This window comes from Exophiala viscosa (genome assembly GCF_022695815.1).
Source record: "Exophiala viscosa unplaced genomic scaffold EDD37scaffold_2, whole genome shotgun sequence".
Taxonomy (NCBI): Eukaryota; Fungi; Ascomycota; class Eurotiomycetes; order Chaetothyriales; family Herpotrichiellaceae; genus Exophiala; species Exophiala viscosa.
In genome coordinates, this window is record NW_026944354.1 from 1,202,827 (window position 1) to 1,227,619 (window position 24,793).

The 24,793-nt window shown below is 51.6% G+C and overlaps 14 protein-coding genes across 14 annotated transcripts; 7 read left to right on the top strand and 7 right to left on the bottom strand.

Annotated features, from left to right (window-relative positions):
- Nucleotides 1–252: 252 nt before the first annotated feature.
- On the top strand, nucleotides 253–1,234 carry EDD37DRAFT_646682 (uncharacterized protein; the record flags this gene model as incomplete). Its single annotated transcript, XM_062817766.1, has 3 exons — nucleotides 253–311; nucleotides 361–855; nucleotides 907–1,234. The coding sequence occupies 3 exons, from the start codon at nucleotides 253–255 to the stop codon at nucleotides 1,232–1,234; spliced, it is 882 nt and encodes a 293-aa protein (XP_062672874.1).
- A 126-nt stretch (nucleotides 1,235–1,360) lies between these two features.
- Nucleotides 1,361–2,041, bottom strand: EDD37DRAFT_646683 (uncharacterized protein; the record flags this gene model as incomplete). Its single annotated transcript, XM_062817767.1, has 2 exons — nucleotides 1,361–1,736; nucleotides 1,788–2,041. The coding sequence occupies 2 exons, from the start codon at nucleotides 2,039–2,041 to the stop codon at nucleotides 1,361–1,363; spliced, it is 630 nt and encodes a 209-aa protein (XP_062672875.1).
- A 568-nt stretch (nucleotides 2,042–2,609) lies between these two features.
- On the bottom strand, nucleotides 2,610–5,210 carry EDD37DRAFT_243635 (phosphoribosylglycinamide synthetase). Its single transcript, XM_062810618.1, has one exon. The coding sequence runs from the start codon at nucleotides 5,136–5,138 to the stop codon at nucleotides 2,754–2,756; it is 2,385 nt and encodes a 794-aa protein (XP_062672876.1). The 5' UTR covers nucleotides 5,139–5,210; the 3' UTR covers nucleotides 2,610–2,753.
- Nucleotide 5,211: 1 nt separating this feature from the next.
- Nucleotides 5,212–7,202, top strand: EDD37DRAFT_244223 (homoserine kinase). Its single transcript, XM_062810621.1, has 4 exons — nucleotides 5,212–5,607; nucleotides 5,665–5,691; nucleotides 5,745–6,415; nucleotides 6,485–7,202. Exons 1-4 carry the CDS (start codon nucleotides 5,595–5,597, stop codon nucleotides 6,869–6,871), a joined length of 1,098 nt encoding a protein of 365 aa, XP_062672877.1. The 5' UTR covers nucleotides 5,212–5,594; the 3' UTR covers nucleotides 6,872–7,202.
- EDD37DRAFT_621081 (actin) lies at nucleotides 6,947–8,899 on the bottom strand. The gene is made up of 5 exons (XM_062815977.1): nucleotides 8,711–8,899; nucleotides 8,596–8,626; nucleotides 8,397–8,452; nucleotides 7,533–8,335; nucleotides 6,947–7,480 (listed from the first exon to the last, which is right to left on the bottom strand). Exons 1-5 carry the CDS (start codon nucleotides 8,715–8,717, stop codon nucleotides 7,250–7,252), a joined length of 1,128 nt encoding a protein of 375 aa, XP_062672878.1. The 5' UTR covers nucleotides 8,718–8,899; the 3' UTR covers nucleotides 6,947–7,249.
- Nucleotides 8,900–9,981: 1,082 nt separating this feature from the next.
- Nucleotides 9,982–11,231, top strand: EDD37DRAFT_243796 (hsp70-like protein). Its single transcript, XM_062810619.1, has one exon. It carries the CDS (start codon nucleotides 10,352–10,354, stop codon nucleotides 10,973–10,975), a length of 624 nt encoding a protein of 207 aa, XP_062672879.1. The 5' UTR covers nucleotides 9,982–10,351; the 3' UTR covers nucleotides 10,976–11,231.
- Nucleotides 11,232–12,447, bottom strand: EDD37DRAFT_244888 (uncharacterized protein). The gene is made up of 2 exons (XM_062810623.1): nucleotides 11,978–12,447; nucleotides 11,232–11,911 (listed from the first exon to the last, which is right to left on the bottom strand). The coding sequence occupies exons 1-2, from the start codon at nucleotides 12,077–12,079 to the stop codon at nucleotides 11,489–11,491; spliced, it is 525 nt and encodes a 174-aa protein (XP_062672880.1). The 5' UTR covers nucleotides 12,080–12,447; the 3' UTR covers nucleotides 11,232–11,488.
- On the bottom strand, nucleotides 12,431–13,518 carry EDD37DRAFT_243461 (vacuolar protein sorting 55). The gene is made up of 3 exons (XM_062810616.1): nucleotides 13,241–13,518; nucleotides 12,972–13,185; nucleotides 12,431–12,916 (listed from the first exon to the last, which is right to left on the bottom strand). Exons 1-3 carry the CDS (start codon nucleotides 13,277–13,279, stop codon nucleotides 12,783–12,785), a joined length of 387 nt encoding a protein of 128 aa, XP_062672881.1. The 5' UTR covers nucleotides 13,280–13,518; the 3' UTR covers nucleotides 12,431–12,782.
- A 1-nt stretch (nucleotide 13,519) lies between these two features.
- Nucleotides 13,520–14,674, top strand: EDD37DRAFT_243509 (20S proteasome subunit alpha 6). Its single transcript, XM_062810617.1, has 3 exons — nucleotides 13,520–13,743; nucleotides 13,797–13,908; nucleotides 13,959–14,674. Exons 1-3 carry the CDS (start codon nucleotides 13,706–13,708, stop codon nucleotides 14,598–14,600), a joined length of 792 nt encoding a protein of 263 aa, XP_062672882.1. The 5' UTR covers nucleotides 13,520–13,705; the 3' UTR covers nucleotides 14,601–14,674.
- Nucleotides 14,674–15,858, bottom strand: EDD37DRAFT_243459 (uncharacterized protein). Its single transcript, XM_062810615.1, has 2 exons — nucleotides 15,518–15,858; nucleotides 14,674–15,453 (listed from the first exon to the last, which is right to left on the bottom strand). The coding sequence occupies exons 1-2, from the start codon at nucleotides 15,568–15,570 to the stop codon at nucleotides 14,748–14,750; spliced, it is 759 nt and encodes a 252-aa protein (XP_062672883.1). The 5' UTR covers nucleotides 15,571–15,858; the 3' UTR covers nucleotides 14,674–14,747.
- A 1,624-nt stretch (nucleotides 15,859–17,482) lies between these two features.
- EDD37DRAFT_244447 (uncharacterized protein) lies at nucleotides 17,483–19,680 on the top strand. Its single transcript, XM_062810622.1, has 3 exons — nucleotides 17,483–17,938; nucleotides 18,046–18,303; nucleotides 18,525–19,680. Exons 1-3 carry the CDS (start codon nucleotides 17,584–17,586, stop codon nucleotides 19,598–19,600), a joined length of 1,689 nt encoding a protein of 562 aa, XP_062672884.1. The 5' UTR covers nucleotides 17,483–17,583; the 3' UTR covers nucleotides 19,601–19,680.
- Nucleotides 19,681–19,877: 197 nt separating this feature from the next.
- Nucleotides 19,878–20,947, top strand: EDD37DRAFT_621100 (ADP-ribose pyrophosphatase). Its single transcript, XM_062815978.1, has 3 exons — nucleotides 19,878–20,035; nucleotides 20,093–20,185; nucleotides 20,241–20,947. Exons 1-3 carry the CDS (start codon nucleotides 19,895–19,897, stop codon nucleotides 20,769–20,771), a joined length of 765 nt encoding a protein of 254 aa, XP_062672885.1. The 5' UTR covers nucleotides 19,878–19,894; the 3' UTR covers nucleotides 20,772–20,947.
- Nucleotides 20,948–20,966: 19 nt separating this feature from the next.
- On the top strand, nucleotides 20,967–22,634 carry EDD37DRAFT_621102 (dolichyl-phosphate beta-glucosyltransferase). The gene is made up of 2 exons (XM_062815979.1): nucleotides 20,967–21,222; nucleotides 21,272–22,634. Exons 1-2 carry the CDS (start codon nucleotides 21,112–21,114, stop codon nucleotides 22,418–22,420), a joined length of 1,260 nt encoding a protein of 419 aa, XP_062672886.1. The 5' UTR covers nucleotides 20,967–21,111; the 3' UTR covers nucleotides 22,421–22,634.
- EDD37DRAFT_621104 (Peroxin-3) lies at nucleotides 22,635–24,758 on the bottom strand. The gene is made up of 2 exons (XM_062815980.1): nucleotides 24,329–24,758; nucleotides 22,635–24,277 (listed from the first exon to the last, which is right to left on the bottom strand). The coding sequence occupies exons 1-2, from the start codon at nucleotides 24,484–24,486 to the stop codon at nucleotides 22,837–22,839; spliced, it is 1,599 nt and encodes a 532-aa protein (XP_062672887.1). The 5' UTR covers nucleotides 24,487–24,758; the 3' UTR covers nucleotides 22,635–22,836.
- Between the last annotated feature and the right edge of the window lie 35 nt (nucleotides 24,759–24,793).

Below are 24,793 nucleotides of genomic sequence, written 5' to 3' on the forward strand. Positions count from 1 at the left end.
TGGGTTTTCCTAAGAGATTGATGCTTGTACTCTTAACTGTATTGGGCGACTTCGGCTATGCGCCCTTGCCCTGGGAATCTTTTATTTTATCATTAATGACGTCTTTCAAGGCTGCGACTTAGCCCGTCACTGTAACTCCCAACGCGTTTCGTTACAGAACGCTCCGGGTAGTTACCGCCATGGAACATAAAAACCAGACTTCTGTCCGTTCACATCGTGAACAGGATTCGCGGTTGTACTCATTACCTCGAGATGGATCAAAGGGTCTGGCTTCCTAGGAGGCATTTCTTCGAAGTCAATGATCAATCATGGTACATTTCCTTGCAAGATACCCCATCGAATATCTATTGACCTCTGCAGGTTCCCACAAACACTTCGAGAAAAGGTCCAGGACTACCTGACCCTCGGATGGGTCAACAGACTGCCTATCATACAATCGACATCCCCGGCCGCCCTAGTATCCCGAGTCCTGTCGACGGTCCTAGGCCCTCGTGTCTCCAATTATGTCTACTTTGACTTCGCTTCTGGAGCTGGTGGGCCAACACCATATATTGAGCAACACCTGAACAAGGAGCTGCGAGAAGAGGGAAAGGAAGACGTCAAGTTCGTCCTCACAGACATCAGCCCGCATGTCAGTGCTTGGGATGCCATTGCAAAGAAGAGCAAGAACATCAGTTACATCGGACAAAGTGTGGACGCTACAAATGCCCCCAGTGCAGAAACATTGCTCCGGGATGTACCTGCAGTTGAAGACAAGAAGATTATGCGATTGTTCAGTCTCGCCTTCCATCACTTCGACGATGACCTTGCTGCCAAAGTTCTTCAGAACACGATCGAGACATCAGATGGGTTCTGGTGAGTCTCCCTTTCACAAGTTGACAAGGCATAACTAACGTCTGCACCTAGCATATTCGAGCTTCAATCACGCAACCTGGCCTCCTTCATCACTATCAGCCTACTATGGCCTCTGGCCATGATTATAACGCCGTTCTACTTCTGGCATTCTCCCGGACACCTATTGTTCACCTACCTCGTCCCTATTGTCCCGTTCATCTGGGTCTACGATGGATACATCTCGTGTCTAAGGACAAGAACACCGAGTGAAGTGCAAGCTCTGTTACGCAGTCGGGTACCTCCCGAGAAGCTCCATGGCTGGAAGTTTCAGAGTGGCCAGGATTGCCATACATGGCCGATAGGATGGTTATATTGGACCATATGTTATAAAGAGGAGTGAGAATTGGAATCCAATTTCTCTACTTGACTACTTCTGGAAGACTTCAATTACTCACTGCTTTTGCAGGCCAAGGTCTTAGCCACAAGCAATGCGCCGCCTACTTACGCAATGCCGACATTGCCACCCTTACCATGGCAAAGTTGTTCCATCCATGTCGAAGAATTTGGCACCATCAGTCCTGCTCAGGCCATTTACGATCTCCATGATCTTCTGCACCGATTCCGTCACCGGCATGGCCCCCGGGCCAGCGAGATTGCCCATATCCGTCGCGACCCAACCTGGATGAATGAACACCACCTTGAACCCATCGTCGTGAAGCTCTTTGTGGTATTGGACGGTCAACATATTGCCAGCTGTCTTGCTATCGGCATATGGCCCATGGAGTCCCCATGGCTCACCGACCTGCTTGGTCAAAGAAGCCGCTGTGGAAGAGATATAAATGATTCGTCGTGTGTTGCCTACTCGAAGAGGAGGCAGAAATGCGTTGACCACTCGATGCGCTCTGACGACGTTAGTGTTGAGATACTCAGACAATCGCTCCGACGAGATCTACGTGAGAAGCTCGTCCTCGCCGATAGCTCCATTCACAATGAGTGTATCTGCTTCTTTGACCTTTCTGGCTGCGGCATGGACAGAATCTGTTTTGCTTTGGTCAAGCTGGATGACTTCGACGTTGGGCAGTTCCAGGCTGAAGCCTTTGTGCATGGTGGCCACGACATGGGTTCCTGGGGTCTGAGCCAAGTGCTTTGCAAGTTCGACACCTATGCCTCTGCTAGCGCCGACCACTATTGTGATATTAGAGACCATGGTCGATGTCTGCGTGGTGGATGCCCAGGTGGTCGATGTCCGGGTGGTCGATGCCTAGGTGGTCGATGTCTGGGTCGTCGGTGTCTAGGTCGCGATGTCTAGGTGGTCGATGTGCCTTCCGAACCGCTGATGTCAATGGTGTTGATGTACAGATGAAGCTTGGGACACAGAAGCGATCGAAGTGCTGCTGAATCGTGAATTTATATCATTATGTGAAAGCATGATCGTCTCATGCTCCCATGTCTTTTTTTCTTGATCATCGAGCTGCGAGGCGTGGACAAGGCTGACCTTGAGGCATTCGATGGAAGCAAACTCGCACCGGGCCTCCGCATCTGCACGCGATGACCAATAAGAAGACACAGGAATCCAGGGAAGACTCTTCGAGCCTGTTTCCAGAAAAAGTGGCACTGTCTGAGATGGCGCATATCGAAGACACAAGTTCGGAGTCAAGCTGGTTCACAACAGCGGAAGCCTCGACAGCAAGACACAAGCACTGTGCGGTAGAGCTGATGTCCTCCCGTAGGCCAAAGGCCAACGCTGTATCGTTGTGTGTGAAGGATCCCGGAGTGACAACAAGAATGGCATTCACCTGAACCCAGTAGAAGCAACAATTGACATTATGCCCCCTCAAGCCGGCATCACAAACTGCATCATCGCCGGGCTTCAGCAACAATGCGACTCGAACCTGTTATTCATGCTGACAGACCAGTTCTCATGAGGACTTCCACGACTCCAGATTGTTCAGGATGCAACCCTCTTTGCCATCTTTGCTGACGAGCTTTCCGATCCTGTGCACAGTCTCGCCTTCTCCTTCTAGGATCTTCTTGACCTCTCCAGCAGCCACGCTGGAAACCACGAGAACCATGCCGACCCCGTTATTGAACGTTCGACTCATCTCTTCGCTGCTGACGTTGCCAGCTTTCTGAAGCCACTTAAAGACTGCAGGCCGGTCCCACGAAGCCACATCGATCTCAGCGGCCAAATGGTTCGGCAGCATGCGAGGCACATTCTCAAGGAGGCCACCGCCGGTGATGTGGGCCATGCCCTTGATCAAGTCGCGTTTGAGCGCTTGGAGGACTTGTACGACATATATTCGCGTTGGCGTCAGAAGCGACTGACCGACCGTAGTTTCCGAGTTCCAGGGCGCCTGGTCCGAGAAGCCCAAGTGCATCTTCTCGACGACCCGTCTAACCAGAGAGAAGCCATTGGAATGTACACCGTTCGATGCCAGACCTAGCAGGATATCACCCTCGACCATGCTTTGCATGTCTGGCAGTAGCTTCTTCCCGGCTGGGGTGTCGAGTGCTCCGATTGCAGCACCAACGGCGTCATACTCTGTACCGGCCAGGAGACCTGGCATTTCCGCAGTCTCACCTCCGACAAGGGCGCAGTTGGAAATTCTGCAGCCCTCGCAAACGCCCTTGACGAAGTTGGCCGCAATGTCGACATCCAAGATGCTGCATGTGTAGCAGTCAAGGAACATTAGTGGCTCCGCACCCTGGACAAGAAGGTCGTTGACATTCATTGCAACCAAGTCAATGCCCACCGTGTCGTGGATATTCATGGCATGAGCGATCTTGAGCTTAGTGCCGACTCCGTCGATGGCGCCGATCAGCATGGGCGATTTCTCATTATATCCAGCTCTTGCAAGCTCGAAACCTCCGCCGAACCCGCCAATAATAGCATCCGCGCCTGCGCGTGAGGTCGACTTGACGGCTGGTTTGATACGAGTGACGAGATCGTTGCCTGCATCGATGGAAACGCCAGCAGATGCATATGTCAGTGACGCATCGTCAGGACCCTTCTCCTGTTCCTTTCTGCTGAACGCACGGTGAGCAATATCCTTTCTGAAGTGCATGCCCTGGAACTTGATCGAGTCCATCCCTTTGTAAGCTTTGGCTACGGCTTCTTCCAGTGTAGCTGCTGTTGCCGTAGAGGCAATTACACGTCCGCCCGTAGTTACCACCTCTTTCTCATCCCTGGCCGTCCCGGCATGGAATACGAACACGTCTTCCGCCACTTTGTGTACCGTGATCGGTCTGTTTTTCGCGTACGGGCCAGGGTAACCTTCGGCACAGGCGACGACCGTGGCAGCGAACTTGGACTCGATCTTGAGGTCGACTCCATCCAGCCAATGCTCCGTGCAAGCGAGCATGACTTTAGCGAGGTCAGTATCTTCGCTTAACAATGGCAACAAGGTTTGCGTCTCAGGGTCACCTCCCCTGACATTGTATTCCAGCACTTTCGGCCCATTCTTGGTAATCATCAGTCCAGTGAAAAGCATACCGACGAACGGCATTCCTTCTCTTCGCATTGAATCGATAGTAGGCTGGACAATCTCGCGGTCGACCTGAGCGATCAACTCTTTCGAGGCAACTCGAGTCGGCGCGTAGCAGCCCATTCCACCTGTATTTGGCCCCTCGTCTCCGTCCAATGCACGTTTGTGGTCCTGAGCAGGAGGCAGCGATCTGATTGTGTAGCCGTCGCTAAAAGATAGCACGCTCAATTCCTCGCCTTCCAGAAACTCTTCGATCACGACCTGTGAGCCAGCCGAACCAAATTCACGTTCGACCATGATCTTCCTTAGAGCTTCATGGGCCTCCTCCTTCGTAGTCGGGATGATGACACCCTTTCCGGCAGCGAGACCGTCGGCTTTGATCACCACATCATGATTGACAGAGTCAAGATACTCGCGAGCGGGCTCGTACTCCTGGAAATTGCGGAATGCCGCCGTTGGGATACCGTGGCGCTGCATGAAATCCTTTGAAAATGCCTTCGATCCTTCCATCTGGGCAGCACGCTTGCTCGGTCCGAAACAACGAATGCCTGCAGCCCGAAAAAAACCTTCGACACCAGCGACCAAGGGGGCCTCTGGACCGACGACTACGAGGTTGAGACCGTGTGTCTTCGCATGTTTGACCAGGTCTGTGAAGTCATCGGCCGCGATTTTTACGTTGACAATGTTGTCGGATTGGGTGCCTCCGTTGCCAGGAGCCACATGGACAACATCAACCGACGGGGATCTGGCCAGCCTCCATGCAAGAGCATGTTCGCGGCCACCTGATCCGATGACCAGTATCCGTAGTCGTTCCGTCATGGCTATTGTCTGAGTGAGAAAGTCAGTTATACAGCATTTGGACTTCTAGACTTCCATCTCTATTGCTTCTGAGAAAAAAAGTCGAGTCGCGACCCGAGTTTCCCCTGCCAAGCGGCGAAAATTCTTTGCCGAAATTCTTCCAGTTGCTCGCTTGCTTATCGATAAGCACTTCGGTTGCCTTGCAAAGTTTGATTGGTTCCATACACACGACACCAAAGTCGGAAAAAGGTCCATGTTGCCAGCGCAAACACAATTTTGTTGATTTAGATGATCGCCGGCTGAAAGAACGTATACTTGATGAGACACTGAAGACTCAAGAGCTTTGTGTTACAACAACTATATACCGAGAAAGCTTGAGTTTTAAGATCAAATTTGTCTCGATTTATTTTCAGCCACCATACCCAGAGCCTGACTCAAACCAACATTGCTTACCCCAAGGGGCCGCTATAATTCACAATGCATCTCATAAGTGAGTCACGCAAACCCTGAACCTGGTGCTCCACCGGTCGTGATCTAACATGCATAGGGGTACCATGCTCGTCCGCAAACATCGGTAAGCCAACACCACTTTGTGCCGTCGATGTACGCTCCCTGACCCCTCCACAGGCCCAGGATTCGATGTCATCGGTCTCGCCCTATCAATGTACCTTGAACTGCGCGTCAGCATCGACAAGACTCAAAATTCCGACGCATCAACTCCAGTCAACTGCACAGTCACCTACTCCGGCGTGGGCGCCGAGGGCATCGACCTCAACCCAGAGAATAACCTCCTAACACGAACAGCGCTGTATGTCCTACGATGCCACGACCAGCACGAGTTCCCGGCGCAAACGCACGTGCACATCCACAACCCCATCCCACTCGGTCGCGGACTGGGCTCTTCAGGCGCCGCCGTCGTCGCGGGTGTCCTGCTAGGAAACGTGGTCGGCAACCTCAATCTGTCTAAACCCCGCCTTCTGGATTTCTGCCTCATGGTCGAACGCCATCCGGATAACGTCGCGGCCGCGCTTTACGGCGGCTTCGTCGGCACGTACCTCAATGAGCTTGACCCCGTCGACATGGCGAGGAAAGAGGTCCCTTTGTCAGAAGTCTTGCCCCAGCCGGCAGGTGGGGTCGACACGGGACTCACGCCGCCCATACCGCCCGAGAACATCGGACACTACCGACGCTTCAACTGGGCCAAAGAAATCAAGGCGTTGGCCATCATCCCTCACTTCGAAGTCAGTACGGCGAAAGCCAGAGAGGTGCTGCCACAGTCTTACACGCGGAAAGATATGGTAAGTATTTGTCAATCAAACCCAACACAGGCCTTTGAAATTGTTGCTGACCTGAATTTTCTAATCCAGATCTTCAACCTTCAAAGATTAGCTCTTCTAACAACAGTCTTGTCCGACTCGCCTCCAGACCCCGAACTCATATACAGTGCAATGCAGGACAAAATCCACCAGCCGTATCGCAAGACATTGATCCCTGCTCTTCCAGACATTTTGTCATCAATGTCACCTCGGACGCACAAGGGCTTGTTAGGTATCTGTCTTTCTGGCGCCGGTCCCACAATATTGGCGCTTGCCACGGAGAATTTTGATGCTATTGCGGAAGTCATTGTGCAAAGGTTCAAAGATGAAGGCATCAGTGCTGAGTGGATGGTGTTGGAGCCTGCTGAGGATGGCGCTACGATAACAGAGGTCCTAGGGGATGTTCCCAGCTATCGAGACGAGGCCCACAAGGCATGAACGGCTCTATGAGGACAGAGAAGGATGATCTTGTCTTGAACTGAAATGGCATGACGAAGATTTTCGAATCCTGAGACTGGCATGATTGGCAGAATAGCATTGGGAACAGCTAGCGTTGCATTCTAGCACTATTGGAACGGTGCTAATCATTGCAGATGTGATATTGCTCTCAATACATGCTCCAATGGCGCCGACCTTTGTCCGTGCCATTTCAACAAGTACTTTTCTAGGACCTCCACCAATTGCATCATCCACAACGCTTCTAATTCCCCCCATACCATTTGTCTCATCATAATCTTGACGTCGTTCGTCGCTGTCTCAAGAACTTGCTGCGTCTCGTTGGGAACACCAAAGCATTCCAGAATGCTTGAAAACAGCTTAGAAGCACTTGCGGTGAACAATTGAAGGACCGCTCTCGTCGTACTCCTGCTTGGAGATCCACATTTGCTGGAAGGTAGACAGAGAAGCCAAGATGGAACCACCAATCCAGACGGAGTACTTTCGCTCAGGAGGAGCAATGATCTTGACCTTCATGGAGGATGGAGCAAGAGCAGTGATTTCCTTTTGCATACGGTCGGAGATACCTGGGTACATAGTAGTACCACCGGACTAGAATATCATTAGTACCGGACAGAATTGATAGCAGGTTCTTCAAGCTTACCATGACAATGTTGCCGTACAGATCTTTACGAACATCAACATCACACTTCATGATGGAGTTGAAGGTGGTGACGTGGATACCGCCGGATTCGAGACCAAGGACGGATGGCTGGAACAGAGCCTCGGGAGCTCGGAATCGTTCGTTTCCAATGGTAATGACCTGACCGTCGGGAAGTTCGTACGACTTCTCCAAGCTGGAGCTCTGAGAAGCGGTCTGGATCTCCTGCTCGAAATCAAGAGCAACGTAGCAAAGCTTCTCCTTGATGTCTCGGACGATTTCTCGCTCGGCGGTGGTGGAGAATGTGTAGCCTCGCTCAGCCAAGATCTTCATGAGGTAGTCGGTCAAATCGCGACCAGCCATGTCAACACGGGAGATGGCGTGAGGAAGAGCGAAACCTTCGTAGATGGGGACAACGTGGGTGACACCATCACCGGAGTCGAGCACGATACCGGTGGTACGACCGGATGCGTAGAGGGAGAGGACAGCCTGGATGGAGACGTAGAATGCGGGTGCGTTGAAGGTCTCGAAGACAATCTGGGTCATCTTTTCGCGGTTGGACTTTGGGTTGATGGGGGCTTCGGTCAACAAGACTGGGTGCTCTTCAGGAGCGACACGCAGCTCGTTGTAGAAAGTGTGATGCCAAATCTTCTCCATGTCATCCCAGTTTGTGACGACACCGTGCTCAATGGGGTATCTGAGGGTCAGGATACCACGCTTGGACTGAGCTTCATCTCCGACGTAGGAGTCCTTCTGGCCCATACCAATCATGATACCGTGGTGACGAGGTCGACCGACGATGGACGCTGTTCAGCATGTTAGGCCCGACATGCGCAAGCTTTCAATGGACTGCTGGGCATGACTTACGGAAGACTGCTCGTGGCGCATCATCACCGGCAAAGCCAGCTTTGCACATACCAGAGCTACAGAAATATTGTCAGTCATTTGTTCAACGTGACTCTGCTGTCCGCCTCTTCCGAAAGCGCGACGACCTAATTCGCATTCTGATATGTTGTTGCGGGCCAGGCGCAGGCAGATTGTTGGGATAAGGCCCGGCGACGCTTACCCATTGTCAATGACGAGAGCGGCAACTTCTTCTGTAGAGGGAGATTCGCATCAGTGTTTGTTCAAGCTTGCTTAGGTTCACACAGCATTGCAGCATGGGGGAGAGTTCAGCTTACCTTCCATTGTGACGGTTTATGTGAGGTGTAGGTAGTGGCGGTGAGCAAGGATCAATTGATCAGGTAGGATACTGTGACTCGAAAAGCGAAGGAGAACGAGCCTTCACAGAACGAGCAGAAAAGATTGTAAAGAGGTGATCAGAGGAAGTTGAGAATGATGGTTGGAGTGAAGGTAAGATGAGAGGTGCAGGGACGGTTTTGAACAGCGAGCGGTAGGGAGGGAGGCGGTGGCCAGTGAGTGGGACGGTGCCAAGGCGCCCCAAGCTGAAGCTGATCAGGCTCAAAGTCGATTGCTAGATAATCTCCTAAAGAACACCACTATCTGACTGTGGTGTAGATTTTGGTTTTTAGGAATTGGGAATCCTCTTCTCTTCAGATCAATTCGTGTTACAGCTTTTCGTCGGACCTGGGAGTCTGCTTCTTGTACTGTTTATGATATACGACTTCCTGAGCAAAGGAAGCTTTGGTCACTTTTGGCCGAAAGCAAGGAGCACTGGTAGCGCGCACAGTATATCCTGCCACACAAAACACTGTGCATCTTGAGGTACAGGTCACTCCAAGAGAGATGCCATAGGACAATACCTCTTCTCCATGGGTGGCGGTTAGGCCACGCAATGCCCTTTACTCAGGGTAGATGAGAGCCTCGTCACCCACGGCTTGGGCCGAGCAGGCAGCTACAATACCATGACTCTGGCCTCACCAAAGCAGGCTGCAAGAAATGCACAAGGAGAAGTCAACCCACATATCATCGCTTCGTACCTGATGAACGGAGGCCGCCTTGATGTGCGGCTGACGATGATGACCTGCAACTCGTAACAGCCTCTTTATGCTCGTCTATTTTTGGACCCCGCGAATACAGGATGCCTTTGTGGGCTACGTCGATCTCCTCGTATGCCTGCATTTCGCAAATGTTCCCCCAAAAATGACTTTTATTGCGCGAAATGGAACGATCTTTGACTTCGACCACAGTCCAGCCCACATAGCGACTGGGTCCGTTTCACATTTCTTCTCTTAGTGGATAAATCATCGAGGCGGACGGTCTTTGTGGCATACCTCCGTATCAAAATACCTCTTCCAGCCACAATGGCGGGGTACATTACGAGTGTCCAGGCTCCTGTCGTGAGGGTCACAGCCACCGACGCTGACTACCAGGAGCCACTAATCAATCAATCGCCACTAACATTTTCCCGGAGAAGGCCCGAACTTAACACAATATCTAAGCCATACGTCACAATACTAGGAGCTGTTTCGTTTCTCAAGAACAACAACCCTGCCTAGATGTGAAATTATGAGTTGTTACTCGTTGCAGTGAGGCAGCACATTCAGTAAGATCCTTTGCCCAGCTCTTAGCAGGAATTGTGCCGATGCGGCGAGGCCTTGCCTTCTCGAAACGTGAAGAACATTACAGTAAGTGCTGGAAGGCTCGGAATCTGATTGGCCAAGACAAGGACTCTGCAAACCTCATTCACAACGACTCATACTTCAGATATCATTCTACACAAAGCGCCAACCGTCATTTGAAGTTTAACAGTATAGCACACATCTTGATTATCACCCTCGTAGAATCAACCACAATCAAAAGGCGCATCCAAAGTCAAACACCTTTAAACGCCACTGCAAAACCGATATCAATTTTACAATATGGATCCAGGATTGAATTCCCTCCTTAAATGGGGTGTTGAAAATTCGAATGCAGGTCAACAGGGAGACCAACCTGCCAGAGAACCTAAAGGACTCTCAGCGGACGCTCTCCGGGCTCTTATGGGCGGTCCCAGCGATGCCGACCTGATGAAAGAAGCCATGTCCATTATCGTATCATCAGATCCCGAAATTACGCTCGACTCCAAAGTGACTGCCTTCGACAACTTCGAGCAACTCGTCGAAGGCATTGACAATGCGAACAATATGGAGCCCCTAGGTCTCTGGTCGCCCCTTCTGTCCCAATTGGACAGTCCGGTAGCGGACTTACGACGCATGGCAGCCTGGTGTCTGGGCACAGCGGTTCAGAACAACGAAAAAGCACAAGAACGGTTACTGGCCATCAACGGTATTGACAAGCTCTGCCAAGTTGCAGTGGAGGACACTGACCGAGCTGTCCGGAGAAAAGCCGTCTATGCACTAAGTTCGGGCATCCGAAACTATCAACCGGCAATGAACGAGGCTGTCAAGCGGCTGCCCAAGAATATCGTCGGGCCTGATCAAGTGTCAGCGGCCGACATGGATGTCATTGACGCTATTATGGAGAAACTGAGGGATATTGAGTGAAAAGTTGAAAGAAAAAGTCCACGAAAACCCAACAGAAAAGAGCCTAGAACCGAGAGGGAAAGGTGCTTGCTAGACAGATTGTTGGTCTCTTATGGTTGTCGAGGGACGACCAGGTTGTCGTACCTGTAGCCAGACCTGGTCGTGGCAAATGTGGTGTGACTTCCGACGAGTTCAAGGCTGCTATCATCAGCACCCGGCCGCGAAGTGCAGCTTCGAGAAGGCTCCAGTGATTGTGGAGGGAGCACAGTTAGAGGCGATGAAAGAGCGCGACTCCAAGGAGACGTCACAGCGCTAGCAAGAGGCAAAGTACGTAGCTCTGCCAGAACGAAGTGGCCGACGCAGCACATGAACCAGGATGTGATATCAATACTCTCCATGATGCAAACTAAATACGCTCAATCCTTATGCCGTGGCAGTGGTCATGAATGGCCCCTTCTGTCCCAATCAACCTTTGCCCAATGTTCCCAAGTGTAGTGTCAGGTCTAGCTGCATCCCCAATGCTCGTCACACACCTTACAACTGGAGGTTATATGTATAATCGTCCTCCATGTTCTGACTGACCCACAGAACGACGCTGCTCAGCATGACAAGCCCGTTGGCCACGACGTTCGCGACACCCATGTAGACAGTAGTCAAGGCATAGTCATTGAACAGGTACTTCAGCACCATGACGGTGACGCTGCCCGCCAGACCTCCCGCCATGAGCGCAAAGCCGAGAAACAGCACAGTGCGTGCCTTCCAGGCGACACCATTCCCACTGTACGAGAAGCTGTCGGCCGACAGGCGCGATTTTTCAATACTGTTGATCACTAGCATCCCAAGCGCGGAGCAGATGAACGGGATCCAGTCGACAAAGTTGATGTGCACGGTCGAGCCGTTGAGGGGGGATTTCGAGTAAACGCTTGCATCGATGAAGAAGAAGAAGCCGAGAGAAAACTAAGCAACACATCTGGGTTAGCAGACTAATCTCCGCGGGGTCTACGAAACGGAGGGTATGCATACAAGGGCACCGGCGAGATAGACGCCTGCGGTTCTGGTATTGGCGCTGTTGAGCCAGTTGGGCTTGGTAATGCCGAAGCGGAAGAGACGGTCGGTGGCCGACATGTTAATGAATATGAGGTTGTATAGCGTTAAAGAATGGAAAGCTCAGCAGTCCTTTGTGGGCGGTCTGTGGTTGCGATGACAGGATCTCAGGGCACGATGTCGTTTGCACAAATAGAGCTGGAGGGTGTTGCAAGGCAGAAAGCGTAATTGTGGCTGGTAAATCTGAGGCGTCACTTGGGCTGTTCGGGAACATTTACCCGGCAGCCTCATCAGCCCGTCCTATGCATGGCTTACAGCATTGTGATATGTCCCATTGAAGTACGGAGTATCAAAGGACCTTGTATTGCAGATCTGGTGGGTATACTGGCTGAGCAAAACGTGGAAACTGCCTCGTGGAAATGCTCATCAAGTCATGTCCCAATGACATAAGCTGCGACAATCCAGCACAGCAGCAATTTGAGCACGATGGAGTACACTGGCGGCTCAATGGCTTCTCAATGAAAGTCGAAGGTGGTCGCAGATTGATCACTTGATCATAAAGGTCCATTTCTCCAATACTGTTGATCCGTAAATGGCCACTGTCGGTTTGCATATTCAAGTATGCTCGTTGATACAGATATAACAGGAAGTCGAGTCCCCCTGCTCGATCATGGTGGCCGACCAGCAGTCCTGCCTATAGCAATCTCCTCGATGCCGCCCCAGGTCCCTCCTAGTCCAAGACATTTCGACGCCTTTCCATGCATGTAGATTGCCTTAGAGTCTCTCAAAAGTCCTGCTCCTCCTTGAAGAACTGTGTAAAGCTAATGATCGTGCCGTAGATCAGCAAGCCCCCAACGACGGACATGATCATTGCAGGGATCTTGATGAGGGCGCAGTGTGCTAGAAGCACGGGAAGAGCTGTAGCGCAGTCTTGTCAGCCTTGACTTAATTGCATGCCATAGAAAGAACGTACCGATACCCATAACAAACAGAAACCCTGTCGCAAACCTCCCAAGGTCGATCCACGCGCTTGCATTGCTCTCAATAAAGTCATCTGGGTTTGCACATCTTGAGGCAATCCAGTTCGGTAGTGGCGCTAACACATATGTCGCAACGACAAGTAGGGTGAGGAAGTTGTGGAACAAGGCAGCTGAAAGGATCACAAGGAGGAAGCCTATGGCCAGAACCTGTAGACTTCAGTCAGCACCAAGGCGGAGGAGCTGCCTAGTCAAGCAGACGTACAAAAGACAGAGCAATAATGGTCTTGAGTCCCGCAGTCATCGTGGCCTGAAATGCGCAAGGCGGAAGCGTGCTCTAGATGTTGGCGGGTGCACGGTGGGAGGCGTCGAGGTATGCCGGTAGATCACCAGGGACAGTACTGGAAGCGAGAGGATTGTGTACACCAATATCAGACGGAAAGATATTCGTCAAGAATAATAATGAGTCGTGTGCATGAATAGTTGCAGTTGTTCGACTTCTGGTATTGGTGACGGATGAACTTTGTGGCTGGGTCCTCCTCCGGGGAAGCGACAGACGAAGCTCCGTGACTTTAGCAAATCGCGGCCAACCCAAAGTTGCGCGTTCCATCTGTGCCTGGCATATATCATCGATTTTGTTGCCAACGACACCAAACTGTACCAACATACCTCAATTTCTTTCCTCTCGCCTCTCTTCTCGCCTTCGATATCGATATAGTAGAGGGTCAACATGTTTAGAAACAACTACGATAACGACTCCGTCACCTTGTAAGAGCCATCTCTTGAGGTCATCTTAAATGCGGCAGACTGACCATTCGCAGTTCACCTCAAGGTAGAATATTCCAGGTCGAGTACGCTCAAGAGGCTGTAAAGCAAGGTTCTGTCGTCGTTGGAGTCGTCAGCAAGAAGCATGTCGTTTTGACCGCGCTCAAGGTTCGTACAAACGTTCCATTTTAGTGGACAACACCTTACAACGTCTCCAGAGAAATGCAGAGGAGCTATCCTCGTACCAGAAGAAGATCGTTGGTGTGGATGACCATCTAGGGGTGGCTCTAGCAGGTCTTGCCTCCGATGCCCGTGTCCTCTCAAATTTCATGAAGCAACAATCCCTCTCCTCTAAAATGACCTACGGCCGCCCCATACCCGTCGAGCGCATTGTCAATATGATCGGTGATCGAGCCCAGACGAACACACAACACTACGGCAAGAGACCCTACGGTGTCGGACTATTAGTGGCAGGCGTTGACGAGGTGGGACCACACCTATTCGAATTCTCGCCGTCAGGTATGGTCCAGGAGATGCTCGCATGCGCAATTGGTGCCCGGAGTCAGATGGCTAGGACATATCTGGAGAGACATCTGGAAGAGTTTGCAGATTCAAGCCGGGACGACCTCATCAAGCACGCTTTGATGGGTTTGAAGGAGAGTCTTGCACAAGACAAGGAACTGACGGTGGAGAACACCAGTCTGGCAGTGATTGGGGTGGGAGAAAAGGATGGCCGAAGGAAGCTGGAGAGCTTCAAACTGTACGATGGTCAAGATGTTGGCCCTCTCCTGGAAGTGATTGCGGAATCAACATCTACAGAAGAAGCAGGTGGAGATGCCATGGAAACCGACGCTTCATAGACGACCAAGATGCATCCGGAACGGCGTTTGGAGCGAATAGGCTGTCAATACGGCAGCTAAGGGGCGTACCCATGATGATGGCAATGGAAAAGAGCAGCATTGTCGAGTCTTGCAATGTTTTCCTTTCTATCTCGTTTGTCTTCACCTCTACTCGTTGTTCCAGTCCAGCTTATATCTCCCCGGAGCCGTCTTGTAGTCCCTTAACGCCTGTATCACCTCGTCCGTGCTCTGAACTTCGACTAAGATATTGACAGCCCCTTCGCCCACGAACCCTTCTCGGACACTGTTTTTGACCCAATCCAACAGTCCGTTCCAGTACCCATTGATATTGACAAGAACGATTGGTAGGCTGTGGATTCCCAGCTGATTCCAAGTCACCATTTCCATGACCTCCTCGATGGTTCCGTAACCTCCAGCCAAAGCAACAAACCCCGAACCAGGACCTCCAGCCTCAACCGACTGAGCCATCATGCGCTTCCGAGTGTGCATATCTGGAACCACTGTGGTCGCGCCGAACTCTGATTGCGGGATGATATCGCTGTTGGGATCCTCACTACTCGTGATTCGTTGAAGTTCATCTGATGACATTGTACGCTCAACCTTCCTTCGATTCCCACTGTGATTTGCGTCTGTTCGAGTGGAAGGATCGACCTCCGTGCGGATCAATGCTCGAGGAATGATACCACGGACTGACCGAGGACCAGATAATGAGACCAAGGTCTTGGCCAGTTCGCCCATGATGCCCATCGTTCCACCACCATACACGAGGCTGTAACCTGAGTCATGAAGCGACTTTCCGAGTTTTCGCGCAGACTCTAAGTGAATGGGATCCTTGCCTGGCGAAGAAGCACAGCTTTAACGATGTTAGTCTATCGTGGGATATATCTGATGGGTAATAACCCATGGCTCGTACGTACAAAACACAAACAATCGGCGCCTTGCCATCTGGATTCTCTTGCGCGGCTGGCATCTTGTAATATTCTATCACTTGATACTCCTTTCTCGTTGGATCTGAAAGTTGGGGTTCGTTAAATCTTCTTCTATTATAGGTCTTTTGTGAATGTTGGAGTCGGTGAGTCAGAGAACCTGTAAGCTGATCGAACTGTAATCAACGGTGCAAGGAAACAAACAAACAATAAATTCTATATGCTGCAAGGTGGTACAAACGACGGTCGTGAGTGAAATAATAGTGTTGGCATTAGTGAGGAAACGTGAGACGTGGCCAGGAGTATATGGCAACGGCAACGTGTCGGATGTTCACAGTCGACATTGGTCTGTGAAGGCATTATGACGTTTACGGAGCGCGCAAACGCATTCCGTACGATACCACGTGAGATGTGAGATTGGAATACTTGAGCGGTCAATAGTCACTAGAACCTCACCTTGTTGACAACGACATTTGATTTTGGTAAGCATCCACTTCTGTTCGAGGGACTGTCGACAAACATGCGTATAATCTCGACGTCTTCATGACCTTGTGCCAGGAGAACAGCCTCATCGACTGGTTTGGTCGACAAGCCATGCTTGGGTCATGTCTCCTGCATCGCAACGTTGACGGCATGAACCAGTCAAGCAGAAGATCATCAATCAGTGACCCAGAGTCTTGGGAAACATATTGGATACTGCCAACACTTGGACTCATGTATTCCGAGGGAGTGTTGTCCAGCACAAAAGGCCTTGCGACGGCGTTCACGGGCAGATTTGCCGAAGAGCAAGAGCCGAGGGCGCGGTCCCATTCAAAGATCATCCGCGGTAATATGGGAAACGTGTTTACATGTTTGATCAAGATGGGACGCAACAGCATGCGATTGTTGACATTTCAGGGACTATCAATCAATATATGGACTGTGCACAGGCCTCTGGCGAAACTGCCGGTTAGAGGTCTTGCACCATCTCACGCATTTCATAGGTGCAAGACCCAAGGTGTAATACGCAAGAAGCGGGAAGATCCCTTTGAGACGACACCTTAATCCCACCCTAGTGGTGTAGCTTATCGCATTGGCGATAGGCGACCTTTTGTTGCTGGATCGGCTCCCCTCTCAAAAGTCAACTGTCTCTTTTTTCACCCGTTCCCGCCAGCGAGCCCGGTCCAAGGTGACATTTACGCCAATCCTCGCCCAGAGTCGACCTATTTTCAGATGTCCCGGACCGTGCTTGCACTTGTTTCTGAGTGACGCTAAGTTGCTAACCATAGCTAGCAAAAAGGCTGTCGTTCAAGCTTCGGTAACTACCATTCCGGCAGCTGTCATTCATCAGTATCCGTCACCATCATCATCATCACGCAAATGTGTGTGTTTTTCTTTCATGTCGTGTACGGACTGCAACATTCTCCTCTCAGCTTGTGAACAAGGATACAGTCGATTCTTCCGAGGCCCTGCCTCACGAGAAATGGTGCTTCCACCTCATGCATGATTACTGTGTGAGAATTGGGTCATTGTCAGCCGAGACCATTGGCGGTGTTTAGCCTCTTCTGGCAACAATACCATCTTGGGTGCTTCCAATTGGATCTTCATGCGAAAGTCTCTTACATGTACACCTTCTCAAAGCATACTTTGGGGCCATGTTGCATGCAAAGCCCTAGCACTTCCGGTCGCCAGCCGATCAGGCCAACTCCAGACCCCTCCCACTCCGCTTAAGCGACCTCGGGATCCCACCGTCTGTGCGTCAATGGCTTCGTAACATCTGCGGCGAGCTGAGAAAAACAGAACATTCCGTCTTTTCCATACTGCTCCCGTCCTCTCCATGCGGCGAAACCCCAAGCTCTTGGGCAAATAGACCATGCAGCTACAGCTTACAAACTTTGAACCCTACCGACCTACCGTCCTGCTAGCCAGTATGGGGTTCGTGGCCTAAATAGAGCCTGATGTCGCTGATCGGCTCATGTCTACGAATTTTCTTTCTTACTTTTACAACCTCACCGGACTGAAGCACACCAAGCTTCTGCGCAGGACACTGTGCGGCGCAATCGCCAGCTCTCATAGCCATGGCGAGGCTGCTGCAGTTGTCGTTGCTGCTTCTTGCGCTGGCTGTTCTATTGCTGGCTCAAGGCACTACTACAACTAATTCAACAATTTCGACATCCACAACCACCATAGCCAGCACAACCAGCACAACCACTCCCTCAACAACCACGACGACTATTCCTTCTTCCACAACTACCACGACTATTGCTACCACAACGACTACCACCCCTTCGACGACTACCACCACTATCGCTACCACCACTACCACGACTCCTTCGACAACTACCACCACTGTTGCTACTACCACCACTACGACTCCTGCCGTCGTCTCAACGACCACGACTGTTCCAACAACCACGACGACCATTCCTACTAGTAAGTTGATACAGCCCACCTCTGCAATCCGCATAATGTTCTGCCCAACTTTCGCGCACTGTTCTTTACCCTGCCCCGGTGCTGTTTTAATGTGCAAAATGTGGCAGCTACCACAAGCCCTACCACCCTGTCTACCACCACATCCACCTCGTCCGTTGGTTCTTCCACCATCAGCCCCATAAGCAGTACAACTTCAAACCCCCTCCCTTCTTCCACCACTACTACCACGAGCGTCACTTCGTCGTCCACGGCTTATACCCTCCTCTCCACCGCAGCTACCACCACGACCTCTTCTTCCCTTGCGCCGGCAACGACGACCTCTTCCCTGTCTACTACCCCCTCCACGACGATTCCCACGTCGACTAGTGAGTAGCTGTCTACAATTTGCCATTGTTTGCCTTATCTATCCTAGCATTAGTTACCTCTAGCACGCCTTTTGCTTCGAGTACCCTGACCTCGAGTTCTTCTGCAGCCTCAACAACTCCTTCCCCATCTTCCACAACCATCCTGTCCACGTCGAGTTCACCCCTACCTGCCTCAACTACCCTGTCCACGTCGAGTACAACATCAGTAACACGTTCACCAGCTGCAGTCACTACCACGACAGCTCCGAGCACGACTTCCACACCAACTTCTTCCGAATCATCGTCTGACTCCACCACTTCATCCGACAAGACTACTAAGACTACTAAGACTACTGCCTCGCCTGTGGTAATCACCACAAGTAGTTCTTCAGTATCCTATTCTACCAGTACCTCGACAGTTACGCAAGTTCTCCAAACGACATCGAATGGTGTTGCTGGGTATACGACCATTACGAGTGTCGTGGTCGCATCTGAGCCAGCGACTACAGTTGTGGACGTAGGAACCACCACAAGCACGCCTGGCGCTTCTCCGTCGGTGGCTGGGCAATCAAACTCTGTCAGCAGCAGTAGCGGAGGCCTCTCGACTGGAGCCAAAGCCGGCATTGGAGCTGGAGTTGGTGTTGCTGTAGTCGCCGCAGCTATTTTCGGCGGCTGGTATTCGTGGTATATGAGGCGGCGCAGGAGGCGAGACTCCATGGCACACGACCACTACGATCCCCATACTTCTGTACCAGGAATGAGCGAGTTCGGGGGGTCTGCAGCAGGACCAGCAACCATGGGTGCTATGGCCGCTGTTCCAGCTTATGCGTCAACTCGTTCCGGTACCCAGTCAGACCCTTCTTCTCGACTGAACCCTCCACCTCGATCTCCAGATCGTCTGATACCGGTTGCGGCAGCGACGCGTTCTGCGGGCCATTCACATAACGCATCCTCGGGTATGTCTATCTCTGATCAGAGCGACTATTCGGAAAGAGAGGCCCCGATCGGCCACACAGCCAGCTACCACCAGCAAGCGCCCATGAGTTCGGCTGCAGCAGGCTACTTCAATGAGTTGCCTGGTGATGAGCGTGACGTTCATCAACTTCCAGACAACCAGGTGCAGCCTCAATCATCACATCAACGCAGCGTTTCTGGCGTAAGTGGAATGAGCACAGAAGGATATTATGCCAATCAGCCTTCTGGCCAGCAGTCATATGAACTTCCCGGGCAGAATGCGGGAGGTCAACAACAGACTTCTGGACGCTACGATCGGGTGCCTTTCCGGCCAGGTCATTACTCGGCGTCGCAAAACTTTTAGGAGGCTAAGCAGCGTACATATATTCCAATTTAATTGTAATTTAATTGCAACAACATTCACCTCGATTTCTGACCCTCATCGTGACTTCATCATTCCTTTCGCCTCCAGATTTGATTTCCCCATGGCCTATGTAGTGTCTCCCCAAGCCACGAAGGAGAGCCAGCGGGTGGTATATAGAAGCACGTGACCGTAGTCTCTGCCCAAATTCAGCCTTGTCCATCAGCGAATACGCTACGTCATGATTTGGTGGTTCAGCAATAACACTACTCAGCATCTTCCTGCAATGCATGACATATGTTGCACACGACTTCTGCCTTGCTACGTGGTGCTAGAGCCTCGAGGAGATTGTTCGCCAGGCTAAGGACTCCAGTCATGGCGGACAAAATGTCTACGTACTCGCCGCTCGACGCCAAAGTCACGTCGGTCGAGCCCATGGTATGTTCGACCATAAAATACTGCCGGAGCCGAGGACTGAATGCTGAAGAATCGTAGAAGCCAGGCGAGTCGAGATGGATAACATTGAAGAAAATCACATACAAAGACCCCTCCGGCAAGCAGAGACTTTGGGAGTCCGCAGAACGAATGGTGCGTGTTGAGCAGTGCCGGCACGGAGATGCTTGTCTGATCAAATGAATGGTAGACCAGATCTAAGACCAGCGAGGTCGATGCAGTGGGTGTCGTAGCAGTTCTCAACGATCCCAAGTCATCCAAAGGACCTTCACTACTCCTCCAGAAGCAGTTTCGACCTGCCGTTGATAAAGTCACGATCGAAGTCCCGTCCGGCCTGATTGACGATGGAGAAGATCCAGCGACGGCAGCTCTACGTGAGCTGAAAGAAGAGACGGGATATATAGCTACCATACCTGGGGACGCGAAGGCCGCGGAGGGGTTTCTGATGTTCAACGATCCTGGCTTTTGCAACACCAACACGAAGATGATCGTTGTGGAGGTGGATATGTCGGACTCTCGCAACCAAGAAGGAAATCTGAAGCCGGAGTTAGAGGACAGTGAATACATTGAGAGTTTCACTCTGCCGCTGGACAGTCTTTGGGTGGAATTGGCAAAGTTGGAAGAGCAGGGGTTCGCGATCGATGCTCGTGTCGGGACATTAGCGCAGGGCATGGAGATGGCGCGGAAATGGAAGGAGGTGTTGACCAAGTCGCCCTCATAGATGTTGTCAGTGTGTAAAAGTCATCTTCGTACTCACGCCGGGAAAGTGGGAACATGCACACTGAATGAGCTGACCCTATGACTTCCTAACAGTGTATGGTAGAGAGGATTTAACACCCCTAATGCGGAGGAATTGGTGTCTGGACTTCAGCCTTGTCGACTCCGATTCGCCCAAAATTATTCTTACCGATCTGTCCTCTCATTACACGGTCGCATGCTCCCCACGTCTTGACTCGAATGTGATTCCGGGACGCTGCTGTGATCCTCGCGTTGATGGTTGACCTAGTCGCGTCTGTTTTTGCCGTCCGTTGAGTGCCCCAGGGTATGAGGCCACCGTCAAGATGGGTGTTATGGGACATCACTTCACGGACGTGTTCAAGGACGACAAGTATTTCCAATTGCGCCTCGTACCCTTCTATGTGGTCTGGTTTCTGTTCGGTATTGTGCTCATAGTACGTCGAAGTCCCCTTGATACGACACTCCAATGCTAATAACTGATAGGCATGGCTTTTCATAACCCTATTCGTTCCCAATCCCAGGAAACCACGCCCCGCAGAGAAGACATTCACAACAGTTGACAAGACCGGCGACGTAACAGATCCCGAACCCCTACCGTGCTGGTACGACGACATTCTCCGGAAATACGCCAAAGCCAAGTCCGAAGGCAAGGAGATCGAGCAGCTGGAGCAAGAGATCGACCCGGCCGAGTTATTCATGACGGTCGTCGTACCTGCATTCAATGAGGAGGACAGACTCACTGGCATGCTGGAAGAGGCGGTCAATTACCTAGAAACAGAGTACGGAACGACAGAAGCGAGTAAGCAGGGAGAAGACACAACAGAGAACTCAACAACACGGCGGCGGAAAGCGAAAGTGAACGCGAACGCGAATGGCAACGCAAACAAGAAACCAGGTCTCCGGGGCTGGGAAATCCTGCTGGTCAACGACGGCTCAACAGACAATACGATCCTCACAGCGCAGACATTCTCGCGCAACCATATCCTAGCCAAACAACCACGCCGTGCCTCGGGACCCTGGACACACCGCAGCGATCAGGGCGTCAAGATTCCACCGGGCGCAGTCCGCATGATCACCCTCGAAGAGAACCGCGGCAAAGGAGGCGCCGTGACACATGGCATGCGCCACGCCCGAGGCCAGTACGTGGTATTCGCCGACGCGGACGGCGCCTCTAAATTCACGGACCTAGACAAATTAGTCTCGGCATGCGAGGAGGTCGAAGACGATCTAGGCCGTGGTGTGGCAGTGGGTTCTCGCGCGCATTTAGTCGGGAGCGAGGCCGTGGTTAAACGTTCCAAGTTGCGCAATTTCCTGATGCACTCGTTTCATTTACTCCTCAAACTCATGACGCCGCCTCAGACCGCGAGGATCAAGGATACGCAGTGCGGGTTCAAGTTGTTCTCGCGCGCTACGCTGCCGTATATCATACCGCATATGCATATGGATGGGTGGATTTTTGACGTCGAGATGTTGATGCTCGCTGAGTTCGCAGGGATTCCGGTGGCTGAGGTTCCAATTGGATGGCGGGAGGTGGTGGGAAGTAAGTTGAATGTTATCAAGGATAGTATTGGGATGGCTTGGGGACTGGCGATCTTGAGGATATGCTGGGGGACGGGGATATATAGACGATAAGCCCCCTACGAAGAATGTCGTGGTTGATGTGGATGTGTCATGAACACACAGCCGAGCATTTGAGAACCACTGGCATCGGGCATGATGATATGGCGTTAGGCAGGAATGGATGAAAAGCTCTTATAGACGGACGGGTTGGCTTCTTGACAGATGCTGGATGGATGTGAATTGCTCGATGGGACGGCAACGTGGAAAAGGTCATTCATAATGGAGATTCCATTCTTCTACATGCAGTCGTAGCACTTGCCAGATGATTCTGACTTTGGCTCCGAATGCCCTCAGGTCACAAGTCGCTATAGCCATGCTCTGCTATCAACAGCCTACATGATGGTCGTCCATTGGATGTCTGCTGTTGACCTTCATGTCGACTGTGTAGAAACGTCATCTGCGCAATCCGCTCACAGTATAAATCGCTGTCATCTTGACGAGAAACTCGTCCCACTAACCTTGGTCCACGCACTTTCGAGTTTGCTCTCAATCATCTCGTCCACGTTCTGAGTACCCACTTCGCTCACGCCCATTCCTGAAGATGCTTTCAGTCCGCTCTCAGAGGATGCCCTGTTCTCCTCCAGTTTCTCTTCCAGGTTACTGGCATAGATAAGGGCAGCAAAAGCCTCGAGCTCCTTCACTTCTGATTCTGCTGTTGATATATACTCATTAGGGGGATTGTTCCCGTTGCCGATTGCGTGTGCCTGGCGGGTAACGATGGCCAGGAGACTGGCAAGTTTCACCCGAGGCTCGCCAGGTACAACGGTAACTGAAGAATCCAGTTCCTGGATTCGAGGATGCTGCGGGGTTTGGGATGACGCATATAGAGATTGTTGTGGCGGCTGAGGGAAGGTCTGGGCGATGACATGGGCGTCAACCAGGCGTGAAAACATCGATCCTAGGAGGAGGGTGTGAATTCGTGTGAAGATAGGCGAGTCGATCAAATCAGCGGTTTCGTCAAGCAGTTGCCGAAGCGGCCCACTAGATGTGTCAATGTTGACGGAGGAGTTGTGTCCAAGCCCAGCCTCCTCTTGGGAAGCCTGTCCTGGTGAGGAAGGACTGGGAGTGATGACGCCCGATTCGATCAAGACTGTCTCTTCCTCTTCGCGTGGCGGTAGTATATATGGCAGCCATCTCGTCGCGTACCTCTCTTGTTCGGAGCTGCCTTCAACGCGCCTTCGGACTGCCAGGACCAACTCACTGAGCCTTGTGGCCGAAACTCCTTCATTGGGAGAGATGCTGCCAAACACCTCCAACACTGCAGATCTCACTTTCGACATGATTTGTGCATACCCCCTGTGTAGGAGAAACCATGAGAAAGTCAAGTATCTTCGATTGGTCTCGAAATCATTGCCGACACCTGCCCCCATACTTGCATCGTCATGATCTTCTAACGAGATCGAGTTCGCTCTTCCTGGCGGCAGAGGCTGGGTCAAAGAGATGACTGACGATAGGTAGTTGAGTCGCCCGAGTAGATTCAATTGTATCCGCGTCAGTATCATTAGCAGTGATAGACTGTAGATCAGTGTGAATGCTCTGGTGATGGAAGTAATCTTCAACTCATTCCAGAGTTGTGCTTTTGTCCTGCGCGGACTCGGCTGACTTCCGTCTCCTGGTATCTGGCTGGTGTGCATAAAACTTCCAGTCTGAAAGCTGGACATGCTGACGGTATCGCCATCATGTAGACTGGAGGCTTCTGACCTTCCTTCTCCTGAGGCACGTGCCAGCCGTTCTGCTTTCTTCTGTTGCAGTTCGTGAGTCAATTGCTCGACGGGTAATTCTTCGAGGACGTTTTCGGTCAAAGTGGGTAGGAGGGCAAGGACTGTTATCGTGCAGTCTGTCTGATTCTGTTCAAAGCGTCGTTGAATGCTACGGTGTGCTGTCAGTGGAATCCATGCAGCGAGGTGGAGGGTGCTCTACTTCTCTTTCGCTATCCTGTCCATCTGCATGCGCTCCCGCGCTTCTTGTATCTTCCCAAGCACATATTGACCAGCCAGATATGTTGCACCAACTACGCCAGCGCCGATTGCGATCCCAGTGCGATTCCGCCTGAGCCAGCGACGTGTGGCTGATATCATGATGTTTGAGGGGAGGATGTACCTTTATCTCAGGTACAGGTTGATCCGATAATGGGACATGACCGCAGACGTGATGCTCTAAGAGGCGTCTCTGGCGGTTCGAGCAAAGGGCAGGTTGAGTATCTAGGTAGTTGTCAATGGACACGATTTATTGATCACATTCGTGGCAGTATTGGGGAAATGGCGGACAGCTGTGGCGGTGCCGAGGTTTGCGGTCATCGGGCTTGTATTGTAACATCCAGATTGCGGGTGAGAGCATGCGCGGGAAATGCTGGTAGTGGCCCGCGTTAGTTAGGCTGGGGGTCAC